At 47.1% G+C, this 15,717-nt stretch overlaps 2 protein-coding genes and 2 non-coding genes across 4 annotated transcripts in view; 3 read left to right on the forward strand and 1 right to left on the reverse strand.

Annotated features, from left to right (window-relative positions):
• The first annotated feature begins 676 nt into the window (after positions 1 to 676).
• Positions 677 to 13,359, forward strand: nop56 (NOP56 ribonucleoprotein homolog). Its single transcript, XM_073041993.1, has 12 exons — positions 677 to 743; positions 948 to 1,037; positions 3,712 to 3,826; positions 6,772 to 6,939; positions 7,367 to 7,565; positions 8,119 to 8,306; positions 8,899 to 9,050; positions 9,553 to 9,653; positions 11,985 to 12,133; positions 12,322 to 12,443; positions 12,665 to 12,823; positions 12,909 to 13,359. The coding sequence occupies exons 1-12, from the start codon at positions 741 to 743 to the stop codon at positions 13,131 to 13,133; spliced, it is 1,671 nt and encodes a 556-aa protein (XP_072898094.1). The 5' UTR covers positions 677 to 740; the 3' UTR covers positions 13,134 to 13,359.
• Positions 7,897 to 8,033, forward strand: LOC140727161 (small nucleolar RNA SNORA51). The gene has a single exon (XR_012098802.1). It is a non-coding gene; the product is annotated as a small nucleolar RNA SNORA51 (small nucleolar RNA).
• Positions 12,496 to 12,563, forward strand: LOC140727160 (small nucleolar RNA SNORD57). The gene has a single exon (XR_012098801.1). It is a non-coding gene; the product is annotated as a small nucleolar RNA SNORD57 (small nucleolar RNA).
• Positions 13,360 to 14,242: 883 nt separating the features above from the next.
• idh3b (isocitrate dehydrogenase (NAD(+)) 3 non-catalytic subunit beta) overlaps positions 14,243 to 15,717 on the reverse strand; it is a 32,737-nt gene continuing 31,262 nt past the window's right edge. Inside the window, exon 11 of the mRNA XM_073041994.1 lies at positions 14,243 to 14,819. Within this exon, the coding sequence (XP_072898095.1) occupies positions 14,742 to 14,819 (78 nt within the window). The 3' untranslated portion in view covers positions 14,243 to 14,741. The remainder of the gene's footprint in view (positions 14,820 to 15,717) is intronic.

A 15,717-nucleotide genomic window follows, 5' to 3' on the forward strand; every position in this document is an offset into this window, starting at 1 on the left:
TGGCGAACAGCTGTGGGCCCAGCACTGATCCCTGCGACACCCACTTACCACAGACTGCCAACCGGAGAAACACCCATTTATACCAACTCTCTGCCTTCTATTGGTTAACCAATCCACTATCCATGCCAATACACTTCCTCCGTCTTCATGCACCCGCATCTTATAGATAAGAGTATCCTGTGCAGCACCTTATCGAACACCTTCTGGTAAAGGCGTTTTAATAGATGTCAACACCGAGAATTAATCAGAGCACAGAATTGCATAATCAGGGCGTACTTCTTTGCCCAATTCCAAGGCTAAAATGATAGCAACCATCTCAGGCAAGTCTTTAGTCAGCTGAAACTTGGAACACTAACTACTGCACACACAAAATGCTGGTGGCACACAGCAGGCCAGGCAGCATCTATAGGGGGAAGCTACTAACTACTGGATGTTTTGGACCATCTGTTTAGATATATCAGGTTGCATAATATCTGCTGCGCCTACTGCTGCACTACACACGCTGAATTGCTCCTGACCCTTTCACTTCTCGTCTGGACATGCTGAACTGTTGCTGTAGTTCCCACATTGCTGAACGACCGGTGGGATCTCCCGCTCAGCCTCATACTCTATGCTAATTGGCCAGTGTTGGCAGCCAGTGAGACTGCGTTTTGCTGCGAGGTGGGCCGGTATAAGAAGCTGCGTCACGTGGTGCTAAGCCTCAGTCGGAGCGGGAGATCGCCGAGGGTGGTGGCGGCGTTATGGTGAGCGGCTTGGTTAATGGTGCTGTGCGGGGGTACGGGCATGGGGAAGGGGGCGAGCGAGCGGAGCCGCCACTTCTGCTTTGAGCGCGGGCCGGGTTAGGCCTCGGGCTGTGGGGAGGGGGGAAGTGAGGAGCGGCGCGGCCTGCTCGGATCCCTGGGGTCGAGTGTGTGGCCGCCCCTGACGCTGTTTCTCTCACTCTGCAGGTGCTACTACATGTGTTGTTCGAGCATGCCGCCGGCTACGCTCTGCTGGTGGTGAAGGAGGTGGAGGAGATCGGCCTGTTGCTGCCTCAGGTGAGGTGGGTGTGGGGAGGATATCACTATCGATCGGCCGGCCTGAACGCATCTTCTTCCCCCCCCCCCCCCCCCCCAGCAGGGCCGCAGTCACCACGTGTGGGGCCTGGACTACAGGCCGCCTACTCCTGCACTGCACACGCTGAATTGCTCCTGACCCTTTCATTTCTCGTCTGGACGCGCCGCCAAACTTGGCGGATGCTCTCGCCACATATCCGGTTACTTCGTTCCTTTATGTCTCAGTTTCATGTTCCTGCTGAACTTTAATGCGTGCTGTACCCGTTATACCTTGTTTACTTGTCCATTCGAGGCTTGCGGCTTCAGAATGTTGTGTTCAATATTACATTGCAATCTGGTTTTGATACCTAAAACATAAATCTGACTTAATTACAGATTTATATATCCTGAAATTTGGAGGCAGAAATGCAAAAACGTGAAAATTATCTACAATTTTCCTTTTGATTGTCTATCTTGTGTGTGGTTTATCATTGATTCTGTTGTGTTTTTGTATTCTGATTACCGAGGATAAAAATAAGTTTACCTTAAACTTTTAAGTTTCACTGTGGGTTGGAGTCACTTTTGTTATCAACAATTTGGTTGTTGTGAACAGTGTGTGAATGAGCAGTAATGTTAGGTTTTATTTCTGAATCATTGAGCACAAGCTGCTCTTTGAACATGGTCACCTCACTACAGGAAGGATATGGAAGCCATAGAAAGGGTGCAGAGGAGATTTACAAGGATGTTGCCTGGATTGGGGAGCATGCCTTATGAGAATAGGTTGAGTTGACTTGGCCTTTTCTCCTTGGAGGGACGGAGGATAAGAGGTGTATAAGATGATGAGAGGCATTGATCGTGTAGATAGTCAGAGGCTTTTCCCCAGGGCTGAAATGGCTAATACGAGGCTGTAGTTTTAAGGTGCTTGGAAGTAGGTACAGGGGTAAGTTTTTTACGCAGAGTGGTGAGTGCGTGGAATGGGCTATTGGTGGTGGAGGTGGAAATGATAGGGTCTTTTTTTTTAAATGTTTTATTAGTTTTTCAAAACATTTTACAAATTAAAAACCCCAAATCCCAATGAGGAGCATTAATACAGTGCAAAATTAAGCATACAATAACAATATGCTACAAAGGAAGAGAATTTAACAAAAAAGCACCTAAATTAAAGACAAGTAAGCTTAGTGTCCTCCCCAAGCCCCACAACACAAGAAAAAAAACAACTACTCCAGACCGACCACAACACGATATAAAGAGTATAGGTCAGTACAGTCAAACTCCCAGACTGTGAATACACTTAGCAACAGAGGATAATAATGCCTACTACCAGAAAAAAAAGGGAGCTGAAAGCAAGGGACCGAAAAGAAGAAGAAAAAACCCTAGTCAAGAGGAAGGTTATGAAAGTACTCGATAAAAGGTCCCCAGACCTTATGGAACTTTAGATCCGAATTAAGAACTGAATAATGAATTTTTTCGAGGTCCAAGCAGGCCATAATGTCGTTAAGCCACTGTGCATGAGTGGGCAGGGCATCAAGCGTCTAGCCAGGAGAGAGGCAAAGGATAGTATTCGGCATTTGGTCGGACCCAGACAAATCTGTCTCGCCCCAAAAACCGAACAGAGCAATTAAGGGGTTTGGTTCTAGGTGCTGATTCAGAATACCCGATAATGTAGTGAAGACATCTTTCCAGAATTTCTCCAAGCTAGGACAGAGCCAGTACATATGGATGAGAGAGGCCACGCCCCTCTTGCATTTATCACAGAGCGGACTAATGCCAGGGTAGAATCGAGATAGTTTAGATTTAGACATATGGGCTCTATGAACAATCTTAAACTGTAAAAGGCAATGGCGAGCACAAAGAGAGGTTGAGTTAACCGATTTGAGAACTGAGTCCCAGCTCTCCTCGGATAAGGAGATATTTAAATCCTGCTCCCAGGCCATTTTAATTTTATCCACGGGCCCGTCGTAAGGCTGCTAGTTTATCTCGGATAATTGATATTAAACCTTTACCTAGTGGATTAATGGAAAGAAATAGGTCCATAGTATTTTTCGCAGGCATTTCAGGAAAGTTAGGAATTAAAGGAGCAATAAAGTGTCGGATTTGGAGATATCTGAAAAAGTGAGCGTTAGGCAGGTTGAACTTAACAGAGAGCTGCTGAAAAGAAGCGAAGCGATTATCAATGAAGAGATCTTCAAAATGTCTAATGCCCTTCCTATACCAAACATGGAATGCTGAATCGTACGTAGTAGGTAAAAAAAAAAGGTGATTGTGTGCGACAGGGCTAGAAACGGAAAACCCCTGGATACCATAGCATTTCCTGAACTGTGTGTCTTAACAAGAGGATTAGCTATTGATCTGGGCAGACTACTAGGGAGTGCAGAGCCAAGAAGTGCAGATATAGATAATTCTTTAGTGGAGCTCAACTCCATTGCCACCCAGTTAGGGCACTCGGGTTGGCCGTGGAAGAAAGATCAGAAGGTAGCACAACATGATAGGGGCTTTTAAGAGACTCCTCAATAAATACATGGAGCTTAGAAAACTAGAGGGCTCTGTGTAAGCCTAGGTGATTTCTAAGGTAAGGACATGTTAAGCACAGCTCTGTGGGCTGAAGGGCCTGTATTGTGCTGTAGGTTTTCTGTTTCTATGGCCATGGTGTACCTAACATGTAGTTTCTGCCTGTCAGGTGGAGGAGAGCATTGTGTCCATTGGGAAGTTCAACAACATAGTTAAGCTGGTGGCTTTCTCGCCGTTTAAATCTGCGCAGAGTGCCCTGGAGAACATCAATGCTGTTTCTGAAGGTGAGTGTTTGCCCTGTTTCAAATGGGGTAATGGGTTAACTCCAGTGAATGGGTAGTGAGTGAGCTGCTCACTATCCCCCAGCGTGTGCTTATAACGCCTCGTGTGTACACGGAAACATTAACAGCCAGTGTGCCCAAGGATGTAGCCCACAGGTGTCGCCACACATTTCAGTGCCAACATAACATGCCCACCATGTTCACCAGAGCACAACTGCAAACAAGCCCCTGTTGCTTCCATGTGGACAGTCCTCCAGACAGACGGACTTCATTGATCCCGAGAGAAATTGTGTTTTGTTACAGCTGCACCAACCAAGAATAGTGTAGAAATATAGCAATATAAAACCATAAATAATTAAATAATAAGTTAATCATGCCAAGTGGAAATAAGTCCAGGACCAGCCTACTGGCTCAGGGTGTCTGACACTCCGAGGGAGGAGTTGTAAAATTTGATGGCCACAGACAGGAATGTCTTCCTATGACGCTCAGTGTTACATCTCAGTGGAATGAGTCTCTGACTGAATGTACTCCTGTGCCTAACCAGTACATTATGGAGTGGATGGGAGTCATTGTCCAAGATGGCATGCAACTTGGACAGCATCCTCTTTTCAGACACCACCATCAGAGAGTCCAGTTCCACCCCCACAACATCACTGGCCTTACGATTGAGTTTGTTGATTCTGTTGGTGTCTGCTGCCCCAGCACACAACAGCAAACGTAGCACTGTCCACCACAGACTCATAGAACACCCACCCTCAGCATCGTCCGGTAGATGTTAAAGGATCTCGGTCTCCTCAGGAAGTAGAGATGGCTCTGACCCTTCTTGTAGACAGCCTCAGTGTTCTTTGACCAGTCCAGTTTATTGCCAATTTGTATCCCCAGGTATTTGTAATCCTCCACTATGTCCACACTGACCCCTTGGATGGAAACAGGATTCACCGGTGCCTTAGTCCTCCTCAGGTCCACCACCAGCTGCTTAATCTTTTACACATTAAGCTGCAGATGATTCTGTTAGGATATGTCAAGGGTTTAATATCCAGGCATTTGATTTATTCCCAGGGTGTGGGTGTTGTGGAAATCCATGCAACACACAAAATTCTGGAGAAACTCAGTAGGTCATCTATGGAAAAGAAGTACAGTTGGCCATCCTTATCCGCGGGGGATTGGTTCCGGGACCGCCCCCCCCTCCGCAGATACCAAAATTCGCGGACGCTCAAGTCCCTTATTTAACATGTATCAGTGCGGTGGTCTTTAGGACCCAGTGGAACCCCTGACTTTATTTAACACATCTCCGTGCCGTGGACATTAGGACCTGGCGGCTTAGCTCTGAATCCGCAGTGTTTCTGTTCATGAAAATAATTCATGACCACGATTGAAAATAAGGTGGAAGTAATAAAGCAATCGGAAAGAGGTGAAACGCCATCGGTCATTGGAAAAGCGTTAGGCTTCCAACGATTGGAACAATTTTAATTGGGCATGTGAAAGGCCCTGCCCCGATGAAAGCTACAATTATTACTAAGCAATGCAGTGGTTAAGTTATTGAAATAAGCATGTTTCTTAAGTATTTTATATGCAAAGAAAGGTAAAATATGTACTATATACTAAAAAAGTTTGACTAACTGACGCTAAATAATACCAGATGTACCTGTTCGGATTTCAAATCCGACTTAAAGACAGACTCGGAAATGGAACTCATTCATAACCTGGGGACTGCCTGTACTTTCAAGTCAGTTCTAGATTACTTATAATACCTAATACAATGTAAATAGTTGTTATACTGTATTATTTAGGGAATAATGACAAGAAAAAATAGTCTGTACTTGCTCAAGCAACGAGTGCTGGAGAGAGAACTTCCAGGTTTTCCCAATCCGCGGATAAGGAGGGCCAACTGTAGTTATTATCATCCTGAGCAGAATTAACATAATATTCCACGTCACAAATGAGAAATCTGCAGATGCTGGCTTCCTGCTCTACATCCCCCACGCACACACTTCCTGCTTTCCATAGGGATCACTTTCTATGTGACTCCCTTGTCCATTTATCCCTCCCCACTGATTTCCCCCAGTACTTACCCTTACATGTGGAACAAATGCTACACCTGCCCCTGCGTCACCTCCTCCCTCACTACCATTCAGGGCCCCAGTCCTTCCAAGTGAGGGAAGCCTTCATCTGTGAGGCTGTTGGTCATATACTGTATATTGGTGAGACCGCTTGGCTGAGCAGCTACGCTCCATCTGCCCGATAAAAGCAGGATCTCCCATTTTTATTCCACTTCCCATTCCCCTTGTGATATGTCCATCCATCACTGTCTGAGGCCACACTGATGGCATGGGCATCGATTTCTCAAACTTCTGGTAGTTCTCCATCCCCTTTTCCCTCTTTCCCCTTATCTCTGCCTGCCTATCACCTCCCTCTAATCAGACTCCTCCAGCTTGTTTCTCTTTCACCAGTCAACTTGCTGAATCCTTCAGGTTTCACCTATCACCAGTGTTCCTCTCTCCTCTCCCCTCCCCTCCCCTCACCTTCCAAATCTCGGCTTTTTTTCTCCAGTCCTGAAGGCTCTCTGCCTGAAATATTGAGGACATTTTTTGTAGAAGCTGCCTGGCCTACTCAGTTACTTTGGTATTTTGTGTATCAGAGTTCAGCTGTAGTGTGACCAGCTCTGAGCTGGGTGAGGAGAGGTATAGGAATACAGTTTGTTTGGCTGGTAATTGGTTGCAACAGCTCAGTTTGCAGTGACTTGCTGGCTGTTTAAGTTGCTTTCTCTGCTTGGTCTGGGCTGGCATTGGGCATTCCTCAGTGCGGTGATGACTCATTAATCAAATCTGTCAATCCACTGACTACCAGTGAAGTGAACCAGTGAGACTGAGCACTGCAGAGAGCAACGTGCCGCCCTCCCCTGCTCCATCTCCGCTCCTTTCAAACTGCAACTTGCTCCCTCCTCCCAGGTATCGTTCATGAGGACATGAGGCTGCTGTTGGAGACCAACATGCCGGCATCCAGCAAGAAAAGGAAGGTGATGCTTGGCGTGGGCGATCAGAAGCTGGGAGCAGCCATCCAGGAAGAGCTTGGCATCCAGTGCCAGGCAGGAGGGGTGGTGGCCGAGATAATTCGTGGTGAGTCACCTGTGAAACAAGATAAGAGGCACAGAGTGGACAGCCAGAGGATTTCCCAGGATGAAATGGGGCATATTTTAATATGATTAGAGGAGCATATAGGGAGATACCTGGAATGCCCTGCCAGGGGTGATGGTAGATAGAGGCAGATACATTAGAGATGATTTAGAGACTTAGGGCACAGGATTGAAAAACAGAGGGCTGTGTGGGAGTGAAGAGATAAATTGATCTTGCGGTAAGTTTTAACGATTAGTACAAGATCACGGGCAGAAGTGTGTGTACCGTACCTAATGTGCCTGTACTACCTGACTGTATAATGCCAATCTGTTAGGCCATTAGACATTGGGGTGGGAGTGTCTCCCTGTGGCCTGGGTTAGTGTTGTGGGGTGTAACCTGGTTCTCCTCTGCCTGTTGTGTCTTGATCTAGGTGTCCGCCTGCATTTCCATTCCTTGATCCAGGGCCTGACTGCACTCTCCGCTGCCAAGGCCCAGCTGGGCTTGGGTCACAGCTACTCGCGTGCCAAGGTCAAGTTCAACGTCAATCGGGTTGATAATATGATCATTCAGTCCATCAGCCTGTTGGACCAGCTGGATAAGGACATCAACACTTTTTCCATGAGGGTCAGGTAACTCAACAATTCTCCATGAGGGTCATGTACTTGCAGGCTTGGACAATAATAAGTATTATAGGTTCACAGTTAGAATATTACTTTATTGTAGGAAGGATGTGGAAGCTGTTGGATTTATCAGGATGCTCACTGCATTAGAGCATGTCTTGAGAAGTTGAGAGAGCCCAAGCTTTTCTCTTTGGAATAAAAAGGAAAGCTTGCCTTTAAACTTGTCCTACATGACCACCCCGCCCCCAGAACCTTGAAAGGCTTGTCCTCTGGTGCTATCCATCTGCCCTGATGGTTGGATGTGTATTGCCAGCACGGGTGGGTGGCCAGCAAGGTACTGGATCTCCCCAAGCTTACCACAGGCTCTGCTCTCGTTCGGAGTGCCTGTACAGGAAGGGGAGGCAGAGCAGGATCCCTGTTACACCCCAGTCCGGCTCTTCCTGTGGCCTGGCCTGGATTGTTGTCAGGGAGACACAGATTGCTGGCGTTGACAGGCTGTGCTGCACATTGAGGACGGGGATTGCCTGCTCTGCTATATCATGACTATCTCTTATCCCTGCAGAGAGTGGTATGGCTACCATTTCCCAGAGCTCATCAAGATTGTAGGTGAAAACTACACCTACTGCCGGCTGGCAAAGCTGATCGGAAACAGGAAGGAGCTTACAGAGGAGAGTCTGCCGGCACTGGAGGAGATTGTGATGGATAGTGCCAAAGCCCAGGCCATCCTGGATGCATCGCGCAGCTCCATGGGTAAGTGGATGATGGCTTCTGGACTGTGGGGTGGGGTCTAGAGAAGGGATAATCTCCTTGATCAGTCGTCCCCCTCTGCCTGATAGGGTGCTGGGTAACTCCACAGAATGAGGTGCCTTTAGCTTTAATTCAGTTCAGCTTGGTTATGGATAGGACAAGTGTAGAGGGATATGGGCTAAACATTGGCAATTCAGACTTGGTTGGCCAAAGGACATGTTCCTATACTGCCTGACTCGTGATGCTGGAGGGTGCCCAGTGATTTCCAACTGGGCATTTACCTGTACTGGCTGTGCAGAGTTGCCAAGAGTTCCTTCTCCAGTGGCTGTCCTGGTGTGTGCAGATGGAGTGGTCTCTGCTGGTGTATCCTTGTGCGGGGATAGACAGTGGGGGCTGGAATGCTCTACCTCTCCTGTTTGGGTTCACTCTGCTAGCTGCAGGATCTGGGGGAGATGGTTACTGTATTAGTGTACTAAGGTCCGTAAAGAGACACAGATTGAAGTGGTTCCATGGTATTCCTACCCCAATAGTTGCACAGCTTGGGTTTGCTGTCCTGGTTCCAAGATGGCTGTCTATAATTACTCTCCTGTTGCAGGGATGGATATCTCTCCCATTGATCTTATTAACATCGAGAGCTTCTCGAACAGAGTGGTGTCTCTTGCCGAATACAGGAAAACTCTCCAGGAGTACCTGCGTTCCAAGATGAACCAGGTGGCACCGAACCTGGCCACGCTCATTGGAGAGGTGGTAAGTGTCATTGTGGTGTTCTGTCGCAGTTTAGTGCTCAGAATGTGCTTGCCTCTGCTGGTATATTCCTGTCAGTCCTCCAGCAGATTAGAGAGCACTTGATCATGGAGTGGGAAGATTCTGATTATTTGACATGTGTAGATCAAAACACAGTGAAATGCACTGGGGTAGACAAGTGGCAATGTAACAAGCCCACGGCTTACGAGCCCTAACCTTTGGAGAGGGCGGACATGCAGGTATATACGGGGAGAGTGTAAAGGTTCAAACAGCTGCTGTGGTAGCACTCAGTATTCCGGGCAGAGAATCTGCTCTTCTGCTCAGCAAGTCCCATGACTGGGGCTCGAAGGGTGTTGTACCTCAAAGTAAATAAGTACTAAACTAGAAAAGTAGCAAGGAATTAAAATGGATGGTGTCAGACAAACATTAAGGGAGATTAATTAAAAAGAAACTTGATTCTGGTACTTCCTTGCAGTTTTAAGTTGTCATGGTTTTCTCCCTGCAGGTTGGAGCTCGTCTGATCTCGCACGCAGGCAGCCTGACTAATCTGGCCAAATACCCGGCCTCTACGGTGCAGATCCTGGGAGCAGAGAAAGCTCTGTTCAGGTACCACTGCTGGGTGGCTGTGATGATGGCAGCAGACTGGGAGTACTTGTTGATGCACTGCCAGCAGTGCGTGTGATACCAGACCCCAGGCTCTGAGCAGCCACCACTTTCCTTCATTGTGGTGCAGTGTGCATGTCTGTTCAGGGGCTTGGCAGGTATTTTGTTTTTCTGTCAAGTCCTCTAGTGTTCTAATTGTTACCTTTAAAATGGAGGTCCTCTGTGTTTTCCCATGACATACTCAATGGGCTGAATAGTGCAGCTGGGGTATTTAGTCCCTCTAACCTTTTAGAACATAGACCAGTCCAACACAGGAATAGGTTCTTCAGCCCACAATGTGCTGAAGCAGTTAAGTTGGTAATCAAAAAAGCCATTTCCTTCACATTTATGTGCTTGTCTGAGCATCTAATCTTCTTGCCTCTGCCATCACCCCAGCCACTCTTCTGTTATGCCCATTTACTACCTCCCACTACTCTTCTGACAGTAACTATAACTCTCCACACTTTTGGACTTGAGCAAAATTAGGCTATTCAGCCCATTTCATTATGGCTGATTTGTTATCCTCAACGGCATTCTCCTGTCATCTCCCTGGAACCTTTGATGCCCTGACTAATCAGGCCAATGACTTGATCTCCACAACTGTTCATGGCAATGGGGCAATGAATTTCAGATTATCCACCCTCTGGCTAAAAAAATTTACTCCTCGTCTGTTCTAAGGCAGCATCTGTGTTCTGAGGCTGTGCGCATTGGTCCTGACTCTCCCACTACAGGAAAAAATCCTCTCCACATCTGCTCCACTCCTTTCAATAGTGATTTTCAATGGGATTCTTTCTCTTCTCTCCACTGCCCCCCCCCCCCCCCCCCCCCCCCATGGCATCAGGCCTAGAGCCATCAAATGCTTCTCATTCTTGGAAACATTCTTAGGAACTTTCTAACAACACACACAAAATGCTGGTGGAACACAGCAGGCCAGGCAACATCTATGGAAGAAGCACAGTCAACGTTTCAGGTCGAGACCCTTCGTCAGGACTAACTGAGGGGAGAGAGAGAGATTTGAAAGTAGTGGGGGGAGGGGGAAATGCGAAATGATAGAAGACTCCGGAGGGGGTGGGATGAAGCTAAGAGCTGGAAAGATGACTGGCGAAAGTGATACAGAGCTGGAGAAGGGAAAGGATCTGGGATGGGAGGCCTCAGGAGAAAGAAAGGGGGAGGGGGGAAGCACCAGATGGAGAACAGGCAGAGAGAGGGGGAAAAAAAAACAACTAAATATGTCAGGGATGGGATAAGAAGGGGAGGAGCATTAACGTAAGTTAGAGAACTCAATGTTCATGCCATCAGGTTGGAGGCTACCCAGCTGGTGTATAAGGTGTTGTTCCTCCAACCTGAGTTTGGATTCATTTTGACAGTAGTGGAGGCCATGGATAGACATATCGGAATGGGACGTGGAATTAAAATATGTGGCCTCTGGGAGATCCTGCTTTCTCTGGTGGGCAGAGCATAGGTGTTCAGCGAAATAGTCTCCCAGTCTGCGTCAGGTCTCACCAATATATAAAAGGCCACACTGGGAGCACCGGACGCAGTATACCACACCAGCCAACTCACAGGTGAAGTGAAGTGTCCGCACTCAGGTTGGAGGAACAACACCTTATATACCGGCTGGGTAGCCTCCAACCTGATGGCATGAACATTGAGTTATCTAGCTTCCGTTAATTCCCCTTCTTACCCCATCCCTGACATATTTGGTTGCCAGTTCTCCATCTCCCTCTGGTGCTTCCCTCCCTCCCCCTTTCATTCTCCTGAGGCCTCCCGTCCCATGATCCTTTCCCTTCTCCAGCTCCGTATCACTTTCACCAATCACCTTTCCAGCTCTTAGCTTCATCTTACCCCCTCTGGTCTTTTCATCATTTCACATTTTCCCCTCCCCCTCCTACTTTCTATCTTTCCTTTCAGTTAGTCCTGACGAAGGGTCTCGGCCCGAAACGTCGACAGTGCTTCTCCTTATAGATGCTGCCTGGCCTGCTGTGTTCCACCAACATTTTGTGTTATTTGAATTTCCAGCATCTGTAGATTTCCTCGAGTTTGCTTATGAACTTTCTATTGACTCTCCAGTGCCAGCACATCTCAGCTATGGGGCCTAAAACTTCTAGAAGCCAGAAGCCCTGGGAGAGCTGTCAACTAGGCTCAGGACCAAATGTGGGTCTCACAGCTCACCTATTGTACTGCCTGCTTGTTAGAATAATTGCTCATTGGTATGGCAGTGAATGCTTGGCAGAGGGTCCCGGTCCTTGGGGTGAACAGAGTTGTGTTTTAACCTTCCATTTTTACTGACTGCAGGGCCCTGAAGACGAGGAGCAACACTCCCAAGTACGGTTTGATCTTCCACTCCACTTTCATCGGCAGAGCAGCTGCTAAAAACAAGGGCCGCATCTCGCGTTACCTGGCTAACAAATGCACAATTGCTTCCAGGATTGACTGCTTTTCAGGTGAGTGTGTGTGGGGAGGTGTCTGCTGCTCCACTCCAGGCAGCTGCAGTGATGCTCCATTTTTCGTCAACAGTATTTCACTGCTGTGAATGTTGACAACTACCTTCTGAGCAGAGTGGTATGGTGCGTAGGGTTCTTTGGGTTCCTGGTGTTAGTCCGTCACGCATTCCTTGTCTAACCTTCCACAGAAATCCCCACTAACGTGTTCGGAGACAAGCTGCGAGACCAGGTTGAAGAGCGGCTGGCGTTCTACGAGACGGGAGAGGCTCCTCGTAAGAATATCGACGTCATGAAGGAGGCTGCTGCTGAGGTGGGTGTTGGAGCAAGCTGTGTTTAGTGTGCCTCGTCCTGGGCAGATCTGATGGAGGTGATGTGACATTACCCACCTGACTAACACTGGAGGGAAAGACTGATTTAATGAGGCTGATCCAATTGGGTCTGTTTGTATTGGTGATTCCACCAGGGCTGCTGGTATCTGTTACTCGGCCCTCTCTGCTACAGCAGGACTCACCAGCAGTTGTTTCCTTCCAGGCGGCGGAGGTGACAGCACAATTGAAACGTAAAATGGAGAAGAAAGAGAAAAGGAGGAGGAAGAGGGAGAAACAAGCGCTGGAAGCTGCAGCAGCGGAGATGGAGTTGGCTGACGAGGACCAGGAGCCGCCTGAGAAGAGGGTTAAAATACAGAATGAGGTAAGGATCTGACTGAGTAGAGGGTTAAAATGGAGAGCAAGACCTGCCTGTCTTTTAACTCGTACACTCTTGGGTCTCCCTGTAGGTTGGAGACACGGAGTTGAAGAAGAAGAAAAAGAAAAAGAAGGTGATGCAGGTTGAGGAAGAACCACTGGTGGACAGTGTGGCAAACGGGGTGCAGGAGACTCCAGCCAAGAAAAAGAAGCATCGTCAGCTACTTGAGGCTGAGACACCAGAGGTTCCTGTACTGGACAGTAAAAAGAAAAAGAAGAAGAAACACAAAGGTGGAGAGGAAGCCTCTCCCCTGTGACCTTGTCCCAGTGGGCTTGGTCTTTGTAGACCTGGTCCCCTTGGTGAGGAAGACCCACTGCTTGAGGCTTTTATAGGATTGGTTAGCCTCTTGCTTCACCAGTGTCTGGCAGCTCCACCTTGTCACTGCTGTCTCAACTCAAGATTGGTGCAGTCATGTATTTGGCCTCTGGAGAGACTCGTGACTGCCTTGTAAATATGTAAAGACAATAAAAGTCCAAACTGTTTCAGACTGAGTTCACTGGTGTAAGTTGTACACAGCCACAGGGTACTGGGGTAGGTTGGGATGGCTCAGGGCAGCAGCTTAGCCACTAAAGGCTGACAGTGGAATATTCCATTGGAGGGAAGCCCTGTTACAAGTGCTGTGATAACTGGGAATGAATGGTAATTGCCATTACTCCTTCCCACTGGGAAGCTTGTGCCCTTCAGTTCGTTACGCCTATTGAGATCATTCAGCCCTCAGCCTGTGACTGGAATAAATATTAATATTGGTTGCATCCCCTCAGTGCCAGTCTTTGCAAGTGGGTGTCTGGAACTGCAATACACCTGGAGTGTTTAGAACAAGGCTTTTAATGGTTTAGTTTACCTGTGATTTTAATTGTGCTGCTACAGACAACCCGTTCTCTGACACGTAGACCAGTGCGGCACATAAACAGGTCTTTTTGGCCAGTGTTGTGCTAAACTAATTAAACTTGGGTTCACCTGAAGCCTACACCAAGGCTGCTCACAAGAAGAGGATGAGTGCAGTAGGATACTGGAGATCTTTTACCAGTCCTTTACAGCTTTACCCGGGGGGAGGAGAGAGCAGAGTCGGTGCTGGTGATGCCAAAAGACAACTCTTCAAAAAGGCTGGATCGGCCCTTGGCTAAAACCCAAACAAGACACAATCTGCAGATGCTGGAAATCTGAGCAATGCATACAAAATACTGGAGAGGAACTCGGTGGGCCAGGCAGCAGGTATGGAAAGCTGTGTTCCTTGGCTAAAACCTGGACTGTTGCGCTAGTGGTGGAGGTCATGAAACAAAAAAATAAGGCAGAAAATCTTCCCTACCAAGCAATTCATCTCTTATGACAGAACACACTTATCTATCATACATTACTGCACATTGGTAAATTGTGTATATTCTGTACTTTATTGATGGTTAATATATTTGTTTTTAAATGTTGTAAAATAATTTCCCACTCAGGATCAATAAGTACTCAGTTTTAATAAAAATATCTATAACCCACTCATCTATATTATAAGGGCATTGAAGGTTGATGATCAAAAATCTATGTCTGCTTTAAATATATCTATACACAATGCTCTGAGAATGAATCATGTAGTTTCACCATCTGCAGGCTAAAATTCTCTGTTCCAAAGGTAAATCTTTGTACACAGATTAAACACTTTAATATTTGATGGATTACATTAAGATTCTCTCCCACCACCTCCAGAATCCTATGGTGAGAATAGGGAGTTTAAGAAGGGAACTTTGCTACTGCAAATTAACAAACTTCACACATACACCAGTATTATGATCAATTTAATAACACCACAGATGTGTGGACCGGGCAGCACTAAAACTAACGGGTTAGGGTTGAGTGATGGATCTCGGTTCCTCTGTGTTCAGGCGCTGAGGTTGGTGATCACAGCTGCTGTGAATTCTGCTGAGGTTGAGTATCCGCCCATGTCGGCAGTCCGGACCTGGGAAAGAGAATCTATGTTGAAGGCTGTTAACAGTACACGGTCTGCCATCAGTGAAAGACTCGGGGAGGGTTACAGCAGCACTGGTCAGAGAAAGCTTAACATGCCCACCTTTCCCATTCTGGTCCATTCACAACTCCACATTTACCCTGAGGGCAGTTATAGATAGGTGCTAATGCCAATTGTCTTGCCATTACTGGACATGTAGACATTGTTTCATTTAATTAGTCAGCAACAAATGTTATTTTGGGGGGGGGGGGGGAGTGAAGAAGGCAGAGGAGAAAAGGGTTGCAAGGGATCAGAAATGGCCCAATTCTCCTAGTCTTATAAGCAAAGCTACCTTAATGAAGACCAGGGTCAATTCTTCCGTTCCTCCCACATTCCGAATACCTGTTGATAATGGATTGAGGAAGCTTTGCACCCACCGTTTACAAAAGTATTCTGACTTCGTGGTAAAAATCCAATTCCTTGCCCCAAAGGCTGGTTAATCCTTGGCACCACTTCTCGAGGACGTCTGACTTCTTCCCACGCATTGGCACACTCCCAGGATGGAAGATCAACACTTTATTTTGTCTAGGTAACCTCTCACCTGATGGCATTTACTTTTTCTGACTTACTTAACTTTTTTGCCCTCCCCCTTCTGTCTTCTATTCCCCACTTTGGTGTTTCTATTTCCCCTTCCCCCTCCCCCCAACATTTTTTGTCACTCTCCTTTCCAGTCCTGCTTAAAGGTCTCAGCCTAAAACATAAGTTTTCTCATTTCCGCATTCTGTGTATACCTTAGATTTCTATCAACTGCAGAATCTCAAACAACAGAAAATCTGCAGATACTAGAAATCCAAGCAACACACAATGCTGGAGGGACTCAGCAGGCCAGGCAGTTTCTATGCCAACGTTT

This window comes from Hemitrygon akajei, chromosome 4, assembly GCF_048418815.1.
Source record: "Hemitrygon akajei chromosome 4, sHemAka1.3, whole genome shotgun sequence".
Taxonomy (NCBI): Eukaryota; Metazoa; Chordata; class Chondrichthyes; order Myliobatiformes; family Dasyatidae; genus Hemitrygon; species Hemitrygon akajei.